Source organism: Myotis brandtii, unplaced genomic scaffold (assembly GCF_000412655.1).
Source record: "Myotis brandtii unplaced genomic scaffold, ASM41265v1 scaffold417, whole genome shotgun sequence".
Classification (NCBI taxonomy): Eukaryota; Metazoa; Chordata; class Mammalia; order Chiroptera; family Vespertilionidae; genus Myotis; species Myotis brandtii.
This window is the reverse complement of record NW_005366017.1, coordinates 1-20,363: the sequence shown is the minus strand read 5'-3', so window position 1 is coordinate 20,363 and position 20,363 is coordinate 1. Positions and strand designations below refer to the sequence as shown.

The window sequence follows — 20,363 nt, the reverse complement described above, 5'->3', positions numbered from 1 at the left end:
TCAGTGTGGACAGGCCTGTGCTCTTTGTTGGGATCCTAGGATTTGCAGTGGCCTCAAAGTGTTTCCAGGGTCAGCCTTCTGGCTGGGATGGCCTTTGTGATTTAGGGTTGAGGGATTTCCTGCTTCTGCCTGAGCTCCCTGGGCATGTGGGCAGGGGGAGAAGGGGTCAGCTAGGGAAGGGTACACGGCTAGACTTTGCTGCTTCTGCCTCCTCTTGGGCCTCCTCCCAGAACGTGGAGCCTGAGTCCTCGGGCAGCATGTGGTCCTCTGCTTCAGAGGACACACACCTGCTCCTGTCCTCCTGCCCCTGTTGGCCAGTTCCTTCTGAGCAGAAGTGTCTGGATTGACCTAAAGCAGCGGTTCTCAACCTGTGGGTCGCGACCCCTTAGGCGGTCGAATGACCCTTTCACAGGGGTCGCCTAAGACCATCCTGCATATCAGATATTTACATGACGATTCATAACAGTAGCAACATTACAGTTATGAAGTAGCAACGAAAATAATTTTATGGTTGGGTCACAATATGAGGAACTGCATTTAAAGGGCCAGAAGGTTGAGAACCACTGACCTAAAGGATCATTTGGCATTCAGGCAAGAAAGTTGTTGGTAACTATATGATGCTATCTCAGCTGTGTGGAGTGGAAGTGGGATAGGGGCCTGGCATAGGGCTGGCTTAGATGGGTACCAGCCCTTATCTCAGATGGGAAATAAACATCTTGGATTCCTGATCATTTCCCTGGGACCAAAGACTCTGGTAAAAAAATAAAAAAATCAAAGTCTGTCTCAGGACCCACCCTGTGTTCCCCTGGAAGGGCTGGGGTGAGACCCACCTTGGTATCCACCCATCCATCTATGGCTGTTGGCTCCTCTCCTGTCCTTTCCTCCTTTCCTTACTCACATGTTGGTGCTCCTGGTGACCATCTTTTCTATCAGAATGAATGGAGCAGCCTGATTTGAAGGAGGGTAGGGGTATTGTCAGAGTGAGCATGCAGATTGGGAAGTCTGCTGTGTATGTATGTGTGTCCAGTGGGGAATGGAATATCCAAGAAGGTGGCAGAGAAGGGAGGACAACTTGGTGGGTCTCTGGCTCCCACTGTGGTGAGAAGCGCCCCCTGCTGCCCACAGGGGGAAACAGCAGCAGCAGAGCTCTTAGTCTCAGTAGGTCCAGGCTCTCACCCCCTTGTAAATGGCTCTGTAGCTGCTCAGTCCTCCTCTGGTTGCTTGTGTTCCTTTGTGGGTCTTCAGGCCGCTGGCTCCTGGAGGGGTGGGATCGAGTGGAGGATGAGGATACTCATGTCACAGGAGTTTTGGGGGATTGAGGCTGCTTTTATTTGGGCCTACTAGTCACCATGGAGGCCTCCAAGCTTCGGGGTCAGGCCCTTTGTCAAGACTCCAGTGAGGGGCACTGAACTAACATAAAGAGCACAGAGCACAGCCCTGTGGGGAGAGGCTTGGATATGCATGTGAACGCAGAGTGGCTGGGACACTGCGCAGACCTGGTGACCTGGGTAATGCGTGAATACACATGGAGCATCCTCCTTCAGCTTCTCTCTACCCTGAAAAGGGACAAGGTAAGGCCCAGTAGCCCTTGGAGCTTCTGCTGGGCAGCGTGTCTGAGAGGAGGCTCTCTCTCCTCCCCACTTGGCCGGGTGACTCTGCAGAGAGTCTGGGCAAGGAATAAGCTTTCCAGTTCTCCTCTGAGTTCTTTTCTTGCTCTTTTCCAAATGCATTCCAGAGTGTGTGGTAGGGTCAGTGTTGCAAGCCTAGTCCTTCTGGCCGGAGCCCCAGTGACTGTCCTGAATGTGTGTGGGGCAGAGCCATTACAGGGGGCAGAACACATCTAATGAGCACAAGCCAGGGACTTTCCAACAATTTTCCCTCCCCACCCCAGCCAGACTCTGTCCCCACCCCACACCGAGTCCTCTTCTTTCTGACTCTTGTCCTACAGTACTTTTATTCTGAAAGAACCAAGGCCACTGGAGGTAGGGAGGTGCTAGAGGTTAGAGCTGGCCATGAACCTGAATAGGGCCTGTCCTCGGGGCTGTTTTCCAGGGCAGTGATTCCAGAACCCTAAGAGAGGGGCCTTGGTGTTCTCAGTTCTCCCTCTTATCCTCTGTCCCCATTTTTGTTGGCCTTTAAGCAGAGGGTCTCTATAGCCAGGCCTATTGGTCTTTCTCTTACTGTTGCCCTCACACCTCCATGATCCTCATCTTTGTAGCCCTTGGCCTTGTATCTTCCATCTGTTTCCCTTTTCAGGCCTTCTTGCTGCCTATCCTTCTTAAAGTAGTCATGGAGGCCAGGCCACTATTTAGAAGCTTCTCAACTTCCTCCCAGTACTGCACAAAGAGTCTTACCCAGTCACCTCCTTCTTCCCCAACATGTAGGATGGAAGTTTACCATAGCCAGGATGCATTCAGATGTTGGTAAACTGAACTCTGTTCAGTGCCTTGGGCATGATTCTGTTGAGCATATGAGGCTTTTTCCAAAATAAGGACAAGGACATAGACAAAAAGACTCTTAAATTCTTGAACCCCAGTCACAGTTTTCCAAAAGGTCCTCCAGGATAGACTTTTCACTAACCCTCAAATGCTCAACACTTAGTTCTTTCTTAGATGGAAAGTAAAGAGAGTTGAGATTGGTTATTCTCTAGCATCATTTCCTCTTTGCCCATTTCTTTCATCCAGGAGGCCAGACCGTGAACTGGATATAAGGTCACTATTGGGCAGTGGAGTGTGAGAAAGAAAGGACTTTGGCCTTAGGGGCTGCAAGTTATAGATTAACGTGGGGAGGGCTGAGGAGGGACTCGGCGGGAGGGTAAGGGCCTGAGAAAGGGATTGATGACCTGGGACAATCTGGGCTTGAAGGTGCACAAACAAGAGGAGTCTGGGGACTGGTGCTGTCTGGAGTGGCCTTCAGCTCCTCTCTGGCTACTTGACCTTCCTGAAGACCTGCTTGCATACTGCATCCCTTGCGGTCAGTTCCTGGGGATAAAGAAGGAAAGTTGAGGAAAACGAATGTTCTTGCTAGCTGGAGCTCCTTTCTCAAGGACCTTGACCTCCATTTAATCCTCAGGATACATCAACTAGAGCATTTGATGCATGAGGAATTGTATCATTGTCCAGACCTTCAACTTTTCACCCCAGAGGAAGGAAGGTAGCTGGGTCAGGGAATGTGAAATGGTGAAGTCTCCATCTCTCCAGTTTTGATTTATGGACATTCACTTGATTTGTAGCCAGGGCCCCACCTCGACCACTCTATTTTTTCCTCTCTAGACTCTCCCCAGAGCTTTTTTGAAAAAAAAATTTTATATGCTTTTGTTCCCCAGTGCTTTTGTCCCCCTGTCTTGGTTGTTTTCTTTGGAGAGGGGGCAGGAGATAGAGTAGTAGAGTTATCTGATTTGGGCAAAGACATGAATCCTAGCTGGAGGCCCCTCTCCAGACATGCCCATTAGGGTTCCTTTTCCCAGACCTCACCCAGCTTACCAGGTACAGCATCTCTCCTTCCAGCCAGTGCCTCCAGCCTCGGTTAGGCACCTCCCCTTTCTGCACACAGACCAGCTGCTCCTCCTCCCAGGTTACTATGGTCTACAGGCAAGGCAGGAGTAAAGGAAGACTGAGGGGCAGTTCCACTCTGGCTGGGCTGTCCCCTTTTACACCACAGCAGACACTGTCTTGCTCCAGCCCCTTCATTCTGAGTGAGAAGGTTGCTCTGATTTAGGACCCCTGCCCCCCACTCTTAAAGGCCACTGAGGGGGGGAGGGGCACAGTTTGTCTACTATAGGGCAGAGTAGGGAGGGAGCAGGATAACCAGGGTGAAATTGGGGAGTGGGTGGTGAAGAACAGAGACTTTGTCCTCTGGATACTTCTGGTCAACCTGGAGGGGCCTTTGGGAAAGAAGAGATAGGTTGGGAGTTCCATCAGGGAATCTCTTTCTCAGTTTCAAGGACAGCTGAAGCTTTCCTGAGAATGAAGGATTAAGCTCCCAGAGCCAGAGCTGGGTGGGCCTGGGCATTCCAATCAATACTTATAAGATAGACCCTGCTAAACAGGGAGCTCAGAATCTTGATCAGTAAATAGATATTTATGATACCAGGCAAGACTGTTGAGGATGGGAGTGAGGAGCTAAATCTTCAAGGAAGTGAGGAGTTAATTAGACTAGAGCTAATGGGAAATTTCTAGCAAGGAAAGTAACAGCACAGAAGTAAGAAAGAGGGCAAACAGTTCTGAGGGGCTGTAACCTAGTGTGTATGTGGGAAGGACACTAGTGTGCTGTGTGAAGCATATGACCTTACCTGGAGCGTAGTAGATTGTCATGGAAAGGGTTTAAGTAAGGGAGTGACATGGTCACTTTTACATGTTAGGTCCTTGTGGCTACAGTACACAGAGTGGTTTAAAGAAGGGTTAAGATTGAGGGCTAATTTCAGGTACCAGGTGAGAAATGAGGGCCTGAGTTAGGCTGGGGATAGTGAGAAAGGCTAGGAGCAGATGAGAGCCATGTGAAACAGCAACGTTCAGTAGAAATAGAATGAGAATGTAAGCCACATATATAATTGAGAGAGTTCTAGTAGCTACATTAGAAAAGTAAAAAGCAACAGGGAACTAGGATCTGCAAAGGAGACCAAAAGGAGTATGTAAGAAGCAGAAAGAAATGCAGGAGAGTGAAGTTACAGAGGCTAAGGGAAAAAAGACTGTGGTGATGAATAGGGTCAAAGGCTAGAGGGTAAGCAAATATTTGCTCATTGGCCTGAGGGTGACCTGCTCTTTTGGTCCTGTTGACTGGTGATAAGATCCCGCAGGGAGAGAGTGGGAGTGGGGCGCACCAGGAGCCTGTTATCCTGGGGACTCCACAGCATGCTGTGGTGGTCATTTCCCCTGGCTCTGGCTGGGTGAGGTCACTTTGCTTTGCTCCGAATTGTTAAGAAGCACTTACTTGCTCATCCACATCCCCTCCCCTACCCCAAACCTGAGGAAAGGTACCTGGCATTTTCGTCCATCCACCATCCGTAGGTCCTCCTCAAACTCAACTCCCACCTCGAATTGTAGAACGTAGTTGCGAAAGGTGCTGAGGGTCTTCACTGTCATGTGGTTGCCCTGATGGTCAATCTCCTTGTCTGGCTTGAGCAGCAGCGCTATCTTCCGCAGAGCAATGTTGATGTCTGTGGGGACTATCTCTTAGCCGCTGTCCTCTTAGCCAGCCAGCCAGGGTTCCCCCACCTGCAGCAGCCCCTTGGGAGCTGTGAGCTTTCTCTCATCTGGGTCTGGACTATATTGATTTTCTCCCTCCTAGAAATACTCCTGGCTAGAGATGGCAAGAGAGGTGCCAGCTCCTGAGCCTTTCCACAGGGTCCAACCCCAGCATTCCCCCTTCTCAATGGGATGGAGAGTCAGGAAGGTAGAGGGAAAAGGGGGAGTGAGAGGGGTCTGGGAGGGGTGAGGCCATTACTTAGGGCTTGCAGGTAGTCCTCCATGTTCTTCTGTGAGACAAAGCAGTAGTAGCCGGTGAGGTTGGGAGGCATTGTCCGGGCTGGCCAAGATGGAGATGGAGATCTTAGGAGACTATAGGAGACAGGGTGAGGAGGGAGGGGTGTTGTCTGGCAGGAGAGACTCCCGCCGGGCCTCCACACACAGAGACAGGCTTGTGTAAAGGTCTATGCTTACCAGGGTTTTTATAGCACCGGGGCTCTGTTGCAATAAGAGCTCCTACCAGACCTCCTCCCTCCCCTCATGATGAGTTTGGGGTGTTGTTTGCTGCCTGAAGGAGGGGCAGGGACTTGGCAAGGTCGTGCTGGACCTCGGCTTTTCCTGAGGAAGGAACCTGGAGCAGGATCTGGGGCTGTCAGTCATCCAAGACTTGAGCCTTTCCAAAGGTCAGCTTGGCTTCCAGCCCATTTGTGGGAGGCTTGGGAACCATTCCAGAGCCCTGGGGAGATGGTGTCCCCCTGGGAGGAGCTGGTCTTGCTGTGTGGAGTGTGGGCTCTTCCAGGCTTACCCAGGGATGAGTTCCAACAATATTCTGAGATCCTGGGGCTGAGTTGGGGACCCTGAAAAGTATGAGGGGAGAAGGTGGGGGAAGAAGGAGGACAGCCAGCTGACCACGAGCCAAAGTGAAGCAAATCCTATAGCGCTGGCCCGCACAACTCCTCTAGACAGCTCCCCTAGCTGCATTTCAGGCTCTGTCCTATAAGACCACTGGGAAGGAGGTGGAGAAACCCCTCTTCCTAAGCACAGAGGGGGCGGTGGGCAGCCTGATGAGGTGTTGAGTTCAGAGTCCAGAGCGGAAGGTGAGGGAGGAGGTTGGTTGGCTATTCTGGAGAATTTTACACGCTTTGGCCTGGGACCCAGGGGTTTCCTTCTCCCTGTGGAGTCATTGATGATACATACCCCCCCCCCCCCCCCCCCCCCCGCCCCCGAGTGCCTCAGCCCTCAGACAGCCCAAGCTTACCAGTATTCCCATGGTGGAGGGAGGTGTGCCTCAATTATTTTGTGCCCCACCCCCCGCCCCCAACCTACCAACTTCTCTGGCTTCAGAATCAATGGGCTGATTTATGATGGTTTAAGGTGGGGAATTCGGGGAGAGGAAGGCAGGGAGGGTAGGCAGTGGGGAAAATTACACCCGGTGGTGGACTGCCTCGACAGGTGTGTGCGTGTGCGTGTGCGTGTGCGTGCGCGGCACAAAAATCTCACTTTTCCTTCAGTTCCAAAGCCCTTTCCGCCGCCCTGCTGACCACCCCGTGTTTTCCTGAGAGACCTGGGGCTGGGAACTGAAATGCTAGGATCTTTCGGGTTCAGGCTGTGGGTTTTACTTCACGGTTCCCAGGAGGCACGCAGCAGGGACTTGCTGATGGAATGGACTGTGTAAAGAGGTTAATGCAGAGTTGGGGGGTGGGGGTGGGGGGGGCGGTGACGCGGATACTGCTCCTCCTCGCCTCCCTCAGGTCTCCGTTGACGTCTTGGTTCCCCACCCCCGAGCTTCTAGCTTCTAGATTCTCCCGAGGTCCGTCTTATTTCCCACCCCCTCTACGGCTTTCCAGCTTCCTCTCCAGCCCCCGCAGTTCCCTGGCTCCCGCAAATTGCAATCCAGGGGGAAAAAGCCCTAAAAGCATTCTCCCGCCCCAGCTCCCTGGTTCCATTGGTTCCCTCCCCCGCTGCAGCACCTGGCCCTCCCAGTCAACCGATTGGCCCATGGCCTCATCAATCTTCGTCTGGCTGTGCTTACGTCATCCTGCAGTAGAGGGGATGGGAATCAGAGAGAGCGAAAGAGCGAGGAAGCCGGGCTGGAGAGCATACGAGAAGCCACTGCAAGTCCCCCACCTCCGCCACCCAGGTTGGGGTCTGCCCAGGTCTGCTCTATGGACTAGTGTGGGCGGCAGGCTCCTTCTGTCTCTGCCCTGCTGCCCTCTCTCTTCCCTCCCCTCCTTGGAGGTCCCCTGCATCCCTCCCCCAAGGAGCAGTAAGTGGGCTTGAGGCTCCCAGGGGAGAGCAATCGCCTGGCCCTGCCCTGCTCTTTACCACACCACACCATGACCCTCCTGCTGCTGCCCCTCTTGCTGGCCTCCCTTCTTCCATCCAGCTCCTGTAACAAAGGTGAGTGAGGTGGGGGGTGGGGGCACTAAAAGAGGGGTTTCAGGCAGAACATTGTGGGGTAGGGGTGAGCAGGAGCCATGAGGCTCTCTGGCACATGACAGGTGTCAGTTCTTCCCACCATTCCCCTTCCCATCCATTTTCTCAGACGTACCCCTTCTCCTTTCCTTTGAAACATACCCCGCCCCCCCCACCACATCCTCCTGTCTGGTCCATCTTTATCCATAGGCTTCTTGGGTCCCATTTGGTCCCTATTCCCATCTTGGGGTTTCTGTCTCCCTGTCTCTCAATTTCTCTCTGTTGGAGATATTTCAAGTCTCGGAAGGACTTGCCCTGAGGGTCATTATACATCTCCGGGTGGTTCTCCATTTTCACTGGGGTGTGCGTGCACTAAGGGTGTGTGGCAGATCATCTGGTTCATCTCCATCCCATCCTGGGGAGAAACTGTTCCTTGCAGCTCAGCAATTCGGAGCACGTATGTTTTGGCGTGTTCCTCTGCATCTATACCCTTATGCCTGCATGCAGCTGGGTTGTGGGTTACCAGAGCTGCCCTCTCTGGCAGACAGCAGATAAATTCAGCTGGGTGAGGCCCACAGAGGGACCAAGAGGGAGGGAAGAAGGGAAGGGGTGGAGGAAGAGGGCTCAGGTAGGTGGAGAAAGGCAGGAAAGGGCAGAAGTGGGTGTGTGGGGGAGCTAAATGAGTGCTGAGAGGGAAAGCTGAGAAGGAGAAGGGAGATGAGGCATGGGAGGGGGATAAGAAGGGGTTGGAAAGGGTAAAAGTGGAGGCAAAAAAAAAAGGGGAGAGAGGAATGAAAGGGAAATCAGGAAGAACGGAGGAGAAGAGGGGGAGGGGAGAGTCAAGGAAGGAAAAGACCGGGAGCCTAGGAGTGAGTGAAAGGAGATGGACACAAGGAGAGAGCTGGTGGCCAAGAGGAGAGGAGCAGGGTCAGGGGTGAGCTGTGAAGAGGGTGCCCAGTGCTGACCTTGCTGTGTGCCTCCCCTCCATCCTCAATCTCTGACCTCAGTCTGGTTTTTTAGCCTCCTGCCACTTCCTGTGCTGCCTTCTGAGCACCGTCTTGTGGCTTTCACCTCTGCCACGAGAGAAGGGGTGGTGGTAGTCATCAGCAAGAAAGGGGCAGACTTTCAGATACAAGAAGGCTTTTGGGGGTAGGGTTGGAGGAAAAAATGGATTTCTTGCTCACCATGACATTCTGGGGACGAGTTTCCTTTGGCGACATCCTTTTGGATGATGTCGTTTTCTGCCCATGTCCTGCTGATGGACCATCATAAATGTACCTGGGAGCCTGAGGGTTGACATGATAGGATTAGATAGAGCAGGCGGTGGAGGTTGGGGTTGGGAGGTGATGTAGGAAGGGAAGGGAAGACGCTGTGCTTTCCCCATAGCCTCTTACCAGGCTAGTGGGAAATTGGTGCTGGCAGGAAGCACAGTTGAGCTAGGTCTGGTAGGAGATAGGGAGATTTGGAGGCTGATCCACCTGGAATGGGCTGATGGTTGAAGGGAAGTAGGACAGAGTAGACAAGAATTGGGACTAAGTTATGAGACTGTATAAAAAGTGGGGTTCAGGGAGCATGGGGTTTGGTCACCTTGGTGGGGGAACATAGAAATGTGTTGGTTACGAGTGTGTCCTCTTGGCTGTGGGGGTGAGAAGCAGGGAGGAGATTTGTCCTGATTCTAGGCCAGCTTGATAATCCCTTAGGATGTTGGCTCTGCTGGGTCCAGTTATTTGACATTGATTCCTCCGCTCTATCGCTGCCCTTCTCTGTCCTCCTCCCTCTGTCCTATATATTTTCTCTTCTCTCTTTCCCCCTCTTCCCTCTACTCTGGGAGAATGGCCTTAGGTTGGGGCTTGGCTGGGAGAAGTGCAGAGTGAAGGGATCAGGATTGAATGGGGTAGTGGTAGTGGTGATGGAGTGGGTAAACAATCAGGATCTCAGGAAACTTCTAGACCTACTTTTTCTAACATCAACTCAGCCCTTCATCTATCCCTTCCCTTTCCCAGGGCCTTCTGATGGCCCACCACTATTTCCTGAATTCTCCAGTCTCCATTCTCCAGCACTTGAAATCCCTAAAGAAATTTCTCCACCCTCTGACCATGTTTCCCAGTGAAGTTAGAAGATCCATCCCTCTCTTCAGGGCAGACTGTTGCCATGGAAACGTTCTATCCTGCCATAGGAGAAGGCTGTGACCTCCCTCAGGCCTTCTGACTCCTTTAATAGCTGACTTCTTGTCCTCATTTTTTCCACCTGCAGGTGCTTTTGCAGGGTGTGGAAAGGGTAGTGATACTGGAGTGTGAGTTTTTCTGAGTCAATGAGAGTTGTGTGGGAGTGGCGGGCGAGCTCACAGGTTCTCCCTCTCCTCTCCCTTGGGGGGTCAGCCAACAAGCACAAGCCATGGATTGAGGCGGAATACCAGGGCATCGTCATGGAGAATGACAACACGGTCCTGCTGAACCCACCACTCTTCGCCTTGGACAAGGACGCCCCCCTGCGCTATGCAGGTAATGGGGATTGGTGGATTGCCAGGTGGGTAGGGCAGAGAAAAGTGGTTGGGAGGGTAGAGGGCAGGAGAGGAGAGGGGAGGTCCTGGGAAGGAGAGCAATAAGGAAGTGGGAAAGAGGCCTTGGAAAGTGGAAGATGAAGTTGGCTCAAGGAGTAGAAAGGGCTACATTGAAGCTGGTGTTTGGGTAAAGGCAACCAGAGAGGACATGGGCAGGATAGGGGTTAAATGAATCAAGATTTTGCCAGATCTCAGACCTGGTACCTCTGAGAGGTTGTTGATCAGGAAAGCTGGTATTGGAGCTGTATGCTTGATAATTATTGCTTTCAGATGTGCAAAAAGGACTGGTTTTGGGAGGAGAGGTGAAGTGGGCACCCGAGGCAGGGAGGCTGAGGCTGGGAGGAGATGCTGGAGGTAGTGCAAGAGCCTCATCTTTCCCTACCCCCTCGGCCAGGTGAGATCTGTGGCTTCCGGCTCCATGGGTCTGGGGTGCCCTTCGAGGCTGTGATCCTGGACAAGGCAACAGGAGAAGGGCTGATTCGGGCCAAGGAGCCAGTGGACTGCGAGGCCCAGAAGGAGCACACTTTCACCATCCAGGCCTATGACTGTGGCGAGGGCCCTGATGGAGCCAACACCAAGAAGTCCCACAAGTGAGGAAGCCCTAGTCCCGTGCCCCCTGCTGCAGGGTCTCCTCCCTCCTTCCAAGCCCCTCGCCATCCTCCATCGGTGCAGTCATTGAGTATTATCTGCCCTTTCCCTCTCTGTTTATAGGGTTTAGGGGCAGGAGACAGAATTATATCGTAGAACTTAGTGGGATCTAACCCTGGCTCTGCCTCTTATGGCCTTGGGCAACTTGGCCTTTCTGGACCTGCTTTTCTTATCTGTAAAATAGAAATAATGATGTCACCTACTTCTTTAGGTTGCTGTGAAGATGAAAGGAGATGGTTTGTATAAAAAGCATGCACCACAGTGCCTGACAGATAGTAATGGGCTCAATACATGGGAGTTACGATGACCAGGAGAGCAAGGAGGAAGCGAAGGAGCACACGCAGCACTGTAGATTCCTTCCTACTGCCCCGCCGGTCTATCTGCAGTGTGCACCACACTCACACTGTTATAACACACACAGCACTCTGGGTGAGGGTGGGCAGGAGCTGGCGACAGCATGAAAGAGGCTGGGACCTGGGACTCCTTTGTTTCAAGCTAACTTCTCATGTGAGACTGGATGAAAATTGGCAGGCAGGATTCCTGGGTTGCTAAGAGGCCCTGGAGATCAACGGCTCTTTATGACTCAGTTTCCCATTTGGAGACAGGAACTTTGCCTCTTGGGTCCTGGGTGCCTGGATCTAGGCTAGGGGCAGGCCTCAGCGCAAAGGGTTAGCCTGAGCTTTGGTTGCCCTGTGGGGACCTGAGCAGGGAGGGCCGCAGCTGACATGCATATTGTACACTTGTTCACAAAAGGCAATACTTGACTTCTGTGTACTGCTCATGACAGATGACATGGCTTTTGTACAAATGCCACTTCCTTTCCCATGGTTGGTTTTTAACTTGGCTTTTACCCTGTATCTTCCTTGATTATCTCATTGGATCCGATTGTTGTGAAGGAACGACCTGCTGGACACAAAATCCTCTTACCCCTCTTCTGGGCAGCCCCAACCTATAGCATTCTGTCCAGAAGCCATCAAAATCAGTGTTGGTGTCACCGGGGGTGGTTCTTACCCCTCACAGCAGATATCCTTTCCTTAGCACAGTTCCCTTGAAGGCCCTCTCCCTTGAGGTGTCTGGTGCCCTGGGGAGCGGGGATGGGCATCCCGACTGCCCCAGGCTAAGGGACAGACTGCCTCCTTCCTGCTCTGATTCCCTGTCTGGATTTCTGCTTGTGCCTCTCTTGAGCCTCCAGTATGAGGATGGCTGACTCGTTCTCTCCCCTCCTCCCGCTCTGGCACATGCAGGGCGACCGTTCATGTGCGTGTCAATGATGTGAATGAGTTTGCCCCCGTGTTTGTGGAGCGGCTGTACCGAGCTGCAGTGACTGAGGGGAAGCTGTATGACCGCATCCTGCGGGTGGAAGCCATTGATGGTGACTGCTCCCCCCAGTACAGCCAGATCTGCTACTACGAGATCCTCACACCCAACACCCCCTTCCTCATTGACAATGATGGTGAGTCCAGCCCCCGCCCACCTTGTGCACCACATCCCTCAGGACATCCCAGGGCTGAGCTGTCCACTTCTCTGCCCTCCACACACTCCTTTCCAGATGTGGAGCTTTTTCCCCGAGATACCCTCTTTTCAGCTTCCTGCTGCTTAGTTAGCTCCTGAGCCCCCTGCCCCCCTTGTCTCCCTAGGTTTTCTTTAGTGCTTCTGACCATCTCTATCCTCCCCCGTCCCCACCCCAGGGAACATTGAGAACACAGAGAAGCTGCAGTACAGCGGGGAGAAGCTCTACAAGTTTACGGTGACAGCTTATGACTGTGGGAAGAAGCGGGCGGCAGATGACGCCCAGGTGGAGATCCAGGTGAAGCCCACCTGTAAACCCAGCTGGCAAGGTGAGGAGCCCTGCTCTGTGACTCATCTTGTGAATCATTTTTTACCTTCACCTCACTTTTTGTCGCTTCTGACAGTCATGGGAGCTAGGCTGGAGTCAGGGGAGGGATAGTTAGGTTCAGGCTTGTAACTGTCCACCCTGGACAGCCATTTTTGTAGGAGCCTGAGACTGTCAGTGGAATGGCAAGAGCAGAATGGATAGACAGGAGGGGCTGCCTTCCTCTTCTGTCTCTCCACGGCCCTCTCCCTCTCCCCCATGCAGGCTGGAACAAAAGGATTGAATATGCACCAGGTGCCGGGAGCTTGGCTTTGTTCCCTGGTATCCGCCTGGAGACCTGTGATGAACCTCTCTGGAATATTCAGGCCACCATAGAGCTGCAGACCAGCCATGTGGCCAAAGGCTGTGACCGAGACAACTACTCCGAGCGGGCATTGCGGAAACTCTGTGGTGGGTGTGCATCCCCAACCCCTAGTCCTGCCCCTTCCCACCCAGCCTTTACATGACCCTCCTCTACCTCTTTTGTAAGAATCTGCATTATATCTTCTTTTGTCCATTCACAGGGATTGTGGCATGTAGTTAGCTCTTGTGATCCAAAGATCAAATAAATATGTTATTGGCAAAGATGCATAATTGTAGCACAAAACGATCACCAGATGCATTGTGGAAAAATGATAGGGAGAGATGAAGAGTTGGAGAATGAGTTAGTTGGAGAGGTATTCCTAAAAGAGAGGTCAATTCCTCTCTTGTCTTTGAAAGGCCAGAAGAGATGGTGAGATGAACTATAGGAGATTTTTTCTCATTAGTCACTCTTTCCCTGCCTGCTCCCCAGTTCCAAATCTGCTGCTGCTCAGCTCTGACATATGTGTTTTCTGGGGCTCCTGCAGGTGCTGCCACTGGGGAGGTGGATCTGTTGCCCATGCCTGGCCCCAATGCCAACTGGACGGCAGGACTCTCAGTGCACTACAGCCAGGACAGCAGTCTTATCTACTGGTTCAACGGCACCCAAGCTGTGCAGGTGCCCCTGGGTGGCACAGCTGGGCTGGGCTCGGGGCCCCAGGACAGCCTCAGTGACCACTTTACCCTGTCCTTCTGGATGAAGCACGGTGTAACTCCCAATAAGGGCAAGAAGGAAGAGGAAACCATCGTGTGTAACACTGTCCAGAATGGTGAGCCTTGCTCAGGGCACTGGTCGGAGAGTGGGAACACTAGCTTCTTGTCTGCCTCTATCACTGTCCAGTCTGTGACTGTGAATGGGTCACTTCTTCTTGCTGCACCTGTAAGATGGCAGTGCTAGGTTTGACAGTTCCTGAAATTCTTTGATTGGCTCCCAACATGAGAAGTTGAGATCCTACTGCTCTCAGAGTGCAGTGGGACTGCTCACTGCCATTCTCACTTGGGGGTGCCCAGTCCTCCTGCATCCCACCATAGACTGCCCCCTGAATCTGCTCCCATTGAAACCCTTCCACTATGGTGGAAAGGCCTGGGTGGTGGTGTGCCCCATCCTTTCTCCTCCACCTCTACCCATTTTCCTCTTATAAGGGCTAGTTGTCTCTATCACTAAGTACATCTCCTCCCTCAACTGTGTGACACATCCTTCTGGGGGTCGGGTGTCAGGGGGCTCAGCTGCATATGCTCTTTCATTTCTGCCACTTCTCTGAGGTCATATATCTTGACTTGAAGAGGATTGTCACCAGTGATGTTTGTATTAACCAAAGGACCCATAATGATCTGGGTGGAACAGGCTGGCTGGTGTCCTCCCTCAGCCAATCAGAGTGCCCAAGAAGCTCTAGTTACCACCTGAACTGGGTGTAGGTGTGTGTGTGTGTGTGTGTGTGTGTGTGTGTGTGTGTGTGTGTGTGTGTGTGTGTGTGTGTGTGTGTGTGTGTTGGGGGGAGAAGACTAGTGAATGCAGGAGTGAGAGAGTGCATGAGAGGGCAAAGAGAACCCAGTGTCCTCTCCCTTCTGGTGCTTTGAACCTGTTCTTGCCCCAGGCCTTGTGTTTGACCCCCATCCCCATCCTCTGCCCTCAGAGGACGGCTTCTCTCACTACTCACTGACGGTCCATGGCTGCAGGATTTCCTTCCTCTACTGGCCTCTGCTGGAGAGTGCTCGCCCAGTCAAGTTCCTCTGGAAGCTGGAGCAGGTGAGGCCAGTGCCAGAAAGATGGGTGCCTGTAACTTGCTTTCAGGGGAGGAGGGGCCTAGGGCAGGGGTTTGAGTTTTTTGGGTCGCCCATGCCCCCTCTTTCTGTTCCTCACCATTATACCCCTAGGTTCTTTTGTTTTCTATTTCCAAGGCTTGTCTCCTGCAGAAAGCACTCCTGGGTTAAAAGGAAATAGGAAACAAATGACTACTAACATCAAACCCAGCCAACCATTTCCTCCCCCTACCCCTTGTTTTATTTAATCTCTTTCTGATTTAGAACCTTAATAGTACATGTTTTTGACTCTCAAGCAGTTAGCATGTTGTAATTGAGAAAATAAGTAATTCTGAGTTACACAGATTGGGTTTGAGTCCCGCCCGGGGAACTTACTAGCTCTGAAAACTTGGTTAATATGTCTAAACTTCAGTTTATTTACCTATTAAATGGGGATAATAAGAATTCTATATTCAGGGTTGTTGTAGGATTAAATGACACGATAGACCTTTATACTGTTATCTCTGTTTAACAACAGAATATGTTCTAAGAAATGCGTTGTTAGGCAATTTCGTTGTGTGAACATCACAGAGCTATGTTCTAAGAAATGCGTTGTTAGGCAATTTCGTTGTTGTGTGAACATCACAGAGTGCACTTACAGAAACCTATTACACACCTAGGCTATATGGGATAGCCTCTTGCGCCTAGGCTACAAGCCTGTATAGCATGTTACTGTGTAAAACCACACGAGGTTAAATCAAGCACAAGAGAAAATGATGCAATCAAGACCCATGGTAAACACGAGAAATCTGAGGCTGCTGCTGGCATAACAGTTCACAGTTTTTTACAGCAAAATTTTTTTATGAGTAGAAAGACTACATTCTGAAATAATGATAAAAAGTATAGTATAGTAAGTACATAAACCAGTAACATAGTTGTTTATGATCATTATGAAGTATATGTACTGTACATGATTGTATGAGTTATTCTATATATAACTGGCAGTGCAGTAGGCTTGTTTAGACCAGCTTCACCACAAACAAATGAGCAATGTGCTGCACCTTATGTATGACAGCTACGATGTCACTAGGCGACAGGAATTTTTTTAGCTCCATTATAATCTTATGGGACCACCATTGTATATATGGTAGATTGTTGACCAAAATGTCATTATTCCACACATGACCATAGACTGGAAAGGACTCTATACATGCTATTTCTTATTGTTATTATCCGTGATTATGAAGGATAAGTAAAAATGGACCAAAACCCCACAAAAGAAAACAGTAAAATCCTCTCTTGAGCCAACAGTTGCATTCTCCAAGCTAACCACAAGGACTAGTGGGGACTAATGGGTTTCCATCTCCTATTTTTCTTGCAAGCCCTGGTGGAGTGGCTAGTTAAGCAAATGACTGAAAAAAGGCAGGAAGTGGAAGAGAGAGAATGGCAAATGAAGGGCCTGGAAAACCCACAAACTGGATAGTTGAGGGCTGTTTGCAAAAGCTTCTGCTTTTTGTGGTACTTTTTAAAAGAGATAGTCTGCCATTTGCTATTTCTTGACCTTCTGCCATGTTGCTAATATTGATAACATTACTCCTATTTTTATTTTACTTTTATTTATTCAAAAAATACTTATTAAATATCAATTAAGTCCTTGTCAATCTGCTAGATTCTGGGGATACAATGGAGTATAAGATGGAACAAAATCTTTGCCTTCATTACGGCTACATTTCAGTTGGAGATATATTTTTAGAAAGTAAGCAGACATATAAAAATGATAAATAGTGATAAATGCTCTGAAAGAGTAAGGTACTGAAGTAGGGGAAAGGGGAAGGCAAAGATTGGGGAACCTACCTTACATTGGGTGTTCAGGGAAGGTGACTGAGGAGAAAAGTAAGTAGGATGGGAAATAGCTGGTAGGAGAGGGTGTTCTAGGCAGAGAAGAAACAGATGTAAAAGCCGTGAAGTAGGAAAGAGTTCAGCATGTTCCAAGCATAAATTATTTTGGGAAAAATTAATTCATAAAATAGCATGTTACTCCTTTTGGAAATGTTTATAGTTTTAAAGATTTACCTGAAGAGTGGAATTTTAGGTATTAGGTTGGTTGCCTGATAGATTTTGCACAAGGATGTTATTCCTTGAGCTGGATAGGCAATAAGTCCCTAATAAGTCCCGATGATAGAACTGTCCCTTGATTCTCAGGAGAAGGGGCAGTGCCTTGTGTTAGTTCCCTGAAGATGAAGTCACTGAGGGGTTCTTGCCCCTACCCTACTCCCCCAGGTCTGCGATGACGAGTGGCACCACTATGCTTTGAACCTTGAGTTCCCCACAGTCACACTCTATGCTGATGGCATCTCCTTTGACCCTGCTCTCATCCATGACAATGGTCTTATCCACCCACCCCGAAAGGAACCTGCTCTCATGATCGGGGCCTGCTGGACTGGTAAGTCGCTGAGTTGCTCCATGAAGACACTGAAGGTTGGAGCCTCTAGTGCAGTGATGGCGAACCTATGACATGCGTGTCAGAGGTGACACGCGGACTCATTTTTTTCGTTGATTTTTCTTTGTTAAATGGCATTTAAATATATAAAATAAATATCAAAAATATAAGTCTTTGTTTTACTATGGTTGCAAATATCAAAAAATTTCTATATGTGACACGGCACCAGAGTTAAGTTAGGGTTTTTCAAAATGCTGACACGACGAGCTCAAAAGATTCGTCATCACTGCTCTAGTGGCTTAGAATTGGTGAAGGAGCAAGGACAGTTGGGCAAGGTGACTCAAAAAGATCTCCAGTGGCCACCACAGCCCCCTATATCTCCTACCTATTCAACTGGTCATCACCTCTAACTTGGAAAAATTTCCTTCTCAGGCATCATGGGAATCTTTCTGTTACTTCAGCCAGTTTCCACTCTGGAACAGTGGAAAAAAAATCATCACAGTGATTATGATTTCCACAGCCCTTTACCCTGTTGGAGGGCAGTAATCCTTCAGAGTCATCAATCTTCCAACTTTAAGCTCTTTCTTTCATTTATTTTTTTCCTTCTGGGAGAGTGTGTGTGTCTGTCAGTCTTACCAGAATTTGTGTTTCCTCAGCAACATATTTGGGGGTTTGTCCATACTAGAGGCCTGAGGGATTAAGACATAACAAAAGAAGGGTTGGGGCCCTGGCCGGGTAGCTCAGTTGGTTAGAGTGTTGTCCCAATACACCAAGGTTTCAGGTTTGATCCCTGGTAGCACATCCAAGAAACAACCAATCCTATATAATAAAAGGCCAATATACAAATCGACTGAATGGCTGAACGACGGAATGACCGGTTGCTATGATGCGCACTGACCACCAGGGGGCAGACGCTCAACACAGGAGCTGTCCCCTGGTGGTCAGTGCGCTCCCACAGGGGGAGTGCTGCTCAGCCAGAAGCCGGCTCACAGCTGGCGAGTGCAGTGGCTGTGGTGGGAGCCTCTCCCGCCTCTGTGGCAGTGCTAAGGATGTCAGACTGACGGCTTAGGCCCGCTCCTTGTGGGGAGCAGGCCTAGGCCATCAGTCGGACATCCCCTGAGGGCTCCTGGACTGTGAGAGGGTACAGACTGAGTTGAGGGAACCCCCCCTCCAGTGCACGATTTTCATGCACCAGGCCTCTAGTGAATACATAAATAAGTGGAACAACAAATTGCTCTCTCCCTGCCTCTCTCTCAAATCAATAAATAAAGAGGTTGCAAGTCCTATAAGGGCAGGCCAGAGCAGGGAAGACCTCTTCTTCCTCTTTCCTCTCTGTCAATCTGTCCTTACAACTTTGAGCTCACTGCCACTTTTTTCCCTCCTCCAGAGGAGAAGAACAAGGAGAAAGAAAAAGGTGGAGACAACAGTACGGATGCCACACAAGGTACTCTGTGTGTAAGAACTGGAGACCAGAGAGTTCTCACCTTAACTCTCTGTTCTGCACTCCCTTTTCCACACCAAATCCTGTTCAGCCTTGTTAGTTACTGCTTCCCGTGCCACCAGGGGCAGAGCCTCTGAGAACTACAGCAAGGTAGGGTTTCCTTGGTGAGTGGCCAGATGGAGTTTGGCTGGATTCTGGGTGTCCCATTCTGCCTACAGAAGGGAGTGAAGGGTTTCTCTCACTGAAACGCAGGAGGCAGGAGTCAGTCACAGGAGGATCTGGGCATCTGTGAAGCTCACACACATTCACCCTGGTCTCCTTGCATGCTTCTGAAGATGCCCTCTCTTGCAATCTCCTCCTTTTCCTCATTGTGTCTCCTCTCTCCTCCCTGAGTCTTGCTTTTCTTCTTCCCTTTTTCCCTGTCCTGGAAGCTTTTCTCATTTCTGTTGCTTCTATTTTTCACCCTTTTCTCCCCTTGTTTTATGCTGTGCTAGAGGCCCAATGCACAAAATTCGTACAAGGGGCTTGGTCCTCGAAGCTGCAGCAGCTTACCTTGGCCCTCGCAGCCCCGGCTTCATCCGGAAGGACATCTGGTCTAATTAGCATATTAGTTTTTATTACTATAGATTCTCTCTCTGCCTTCTCCAATCTCCCACTTAGCCTCATTCCTCTCTCATCTCTCTTCTTTCCTTCTTTTAGTTCCCACCTTTCTCCTTTGCATTTTCTTTCTCAAGCCTTCTGCCCTTTCTCTCTTTTCCCTTTCTCTTGGTCCCTTTCCTTGTCTATTCCTCCTTTCTTCTCACCTCCCATCTGCCCCTGTGTTCCTGCCCTAGGAGACCCCTTGCTGATCCACCACTACTTTCATGGCTACCTGGCTGGTTTCAGCGTGCGCTCAGGCCGCCTGGAGAGCCGCGAGGTCATCGAGTGCCTCTATGCATGTCGGGAGGGGCTGGACTATAGGGATTTCGAGAGCCTGGGCAAAGGCATGAAGGTATACCCCCTTCCTCCAGCCCTCTCCTTCCAGACATGTCCCCAGCTCCCCAACCTTGTCCCACCTCTCTACCTCGGCTCCCTTCCTCTCTTGCCTCCTGGGCCTGCTCTCAGCTGTGTCTGTGTCTGGGACCCAGGTCCACGTGAACCCCTCGCAGTCCCTGCTCACCCTGGAGGGGGATGATGTGGAGACCTTCAACCATGCCCTGCAGCATGTGGCTTACATGAACACTCTGCGCTTTGCCACGCCTGGCGTCAGGCCCCTGCGCCTCACCACTGCCGTCAAGTGAGTGTGGGGTGGGGTGGGCAAGTCACAGAGTAGGGACAGACGGTCAGAACCCTTTGGCGGTCAGGGTAGCTCAGTTAATGGATGGGGAGAGGACACTTGACCTGCTTGGTTGACATAGCCTGGAACTAGACTGATTTCCCAGCAACTGATGCATTATTCTTTCCACTGACCCACACTTCCAGGACTTGGGGGTTTTAAACTTCTCGGTGGCTCTCTGCTGATACGTAAAGTGGGACAGGGATGGAACTGGATTGGGAGCTGGGAGGGCTGATATTAATTCTGACTCAATACTCATTACCTTGAAGATATCGGGCAAATAGCTCTAGGTGCTTTACCTATTTTAACCTTGACTCATCAAGCTCTTGCAAGGTCAAAGTGGATGATCTAAGCTCAATCTGACCTGCTGCCTGTTTTTGTAAATAAA

At 50.6% G+C, this 20,363-nt stretch overlaps 2 protein-coding genes across 3 annotated transcripts; one reads left to right on the top strand and one right to left on the bottom strand.

The window, feature by feature from the left end:
* Positions 1-515: 515 nt before the first annotated feature.
* On the bottom strand, positions 516-5,929 carry RBP5 (retinol binding protein 5, cellular). 2 transcript variants are annotated; one of them, XM_005873648.2, is made up of 5 exons: positions 5,658-5,929; positions 5,443-5,555; positions 4,977-5,155; positions 3,483-3,584; positions 516-2,981 (listed from the first exon to the last, which is right to left on the bottom strand). In XM_005873648.2, exons 2-5 carry the CDS (start codon positions 5,513-5,515, stop codon positions 2,928-2,930), a joined length of 408 nt encoding a protein of 135 aa, XP_005873710.1. In that variant the 5' UTR covers positions 5,516-5,555; positions 5,658-5,929; the 3' UTR covers positions 516-2,927. The 2 variants fall into 2 exon arrangements, with proteins under 2 accessions (XP_005873710.1, XP_005873709.1); XM_005873647.2 differs by lacking the exon at positions 5,658-5,929 and having other exon boundaries at positions 5,443-5,650.
* A 1,276-nt stretch (positions 5,930-7,205) lies between these two features.
* Positions 7,206-19,970, top strand: CLSTN3 (calsyntenin 3). Its single transcript, XM_005873646.2, has 12 exons — positions 7,206-7,583; positions 9,977-10,099; positions 10,553-10,748; positions 12,051-12,259; positions 12,495-12,644; positions 12,905-13,090; positions 13,528-13,809; positions 14,674-14,786; positions 17,060-17,222; positions 18,607-18,663; positions 19,494-19,651; positions 19,788-19,970. The coding sequence occupies exons 1-12, from the start codon at positions 7,520-7,522 to the stop codon at positions 19,938-19,940; spliced, it is 1,854 nt and encodes a 617-aa protein (XP_005873708.1). The 5' UTR covers positions 7,206-7,519; the 3' UTR covers positions 19,941-19,970.
* The last annotated feature ends 393 nt before the right edge of the window (positions 19,971-20,363 follow it).

What these genes read in the sequence shown, in the direction of transcription:
- RBP5 (XM_005873648.2), bottom strand. Translation starts at nt 5,515, where the DNA reads ATGCCTCCCAACCTCACCGGCTACTACTGCTTTGTCTCACAGAAGAAC. An exon ending in GGACTACCTGCAAGCCCTAA is followed by an intron (nt 5,156 to 5,442) that starts GTAATGGCCTCA and finishes TAGTCCCCACAG; the next exon opens with ACATCAACATTGCTCTGCGG. An exon ending in AAGGAGAGATGCTGTACCTG is followed by an intron (nt 2,982 to 3,482) that starts GTAAGCTGGGTG and finishes CTTTATCCCCAG; the next exon opens with GAACTGACCGCAAGGGATGC.
- CLSTN3 (XM_005873646.2), top strand. Translation starts at nt 7,520, where the DNA reads ATGACCCTCCTGCTGCTGCCCCTCTTGCTGGCCTCCCTTCTTCCATCC. An exon ending in CTGTAAACCCAGCTGGCAAG is followed by an intron (nt 12,645 to 12,904) that starts GTGAGGAGCCCT and finishes TCCCCCATGCAG; the next exon opens with GCTGGAACAAAAGGATTGAA. An exon ending in GGCATTGCGGAAACTCTGTG is followed by an intron (nt 13,091 to 13,527) that starts GTGGGTGTGCAT and finishes GGGCTCCTGCAG; the next exon opens with GTGCTGCCACTGGGGAGGTG.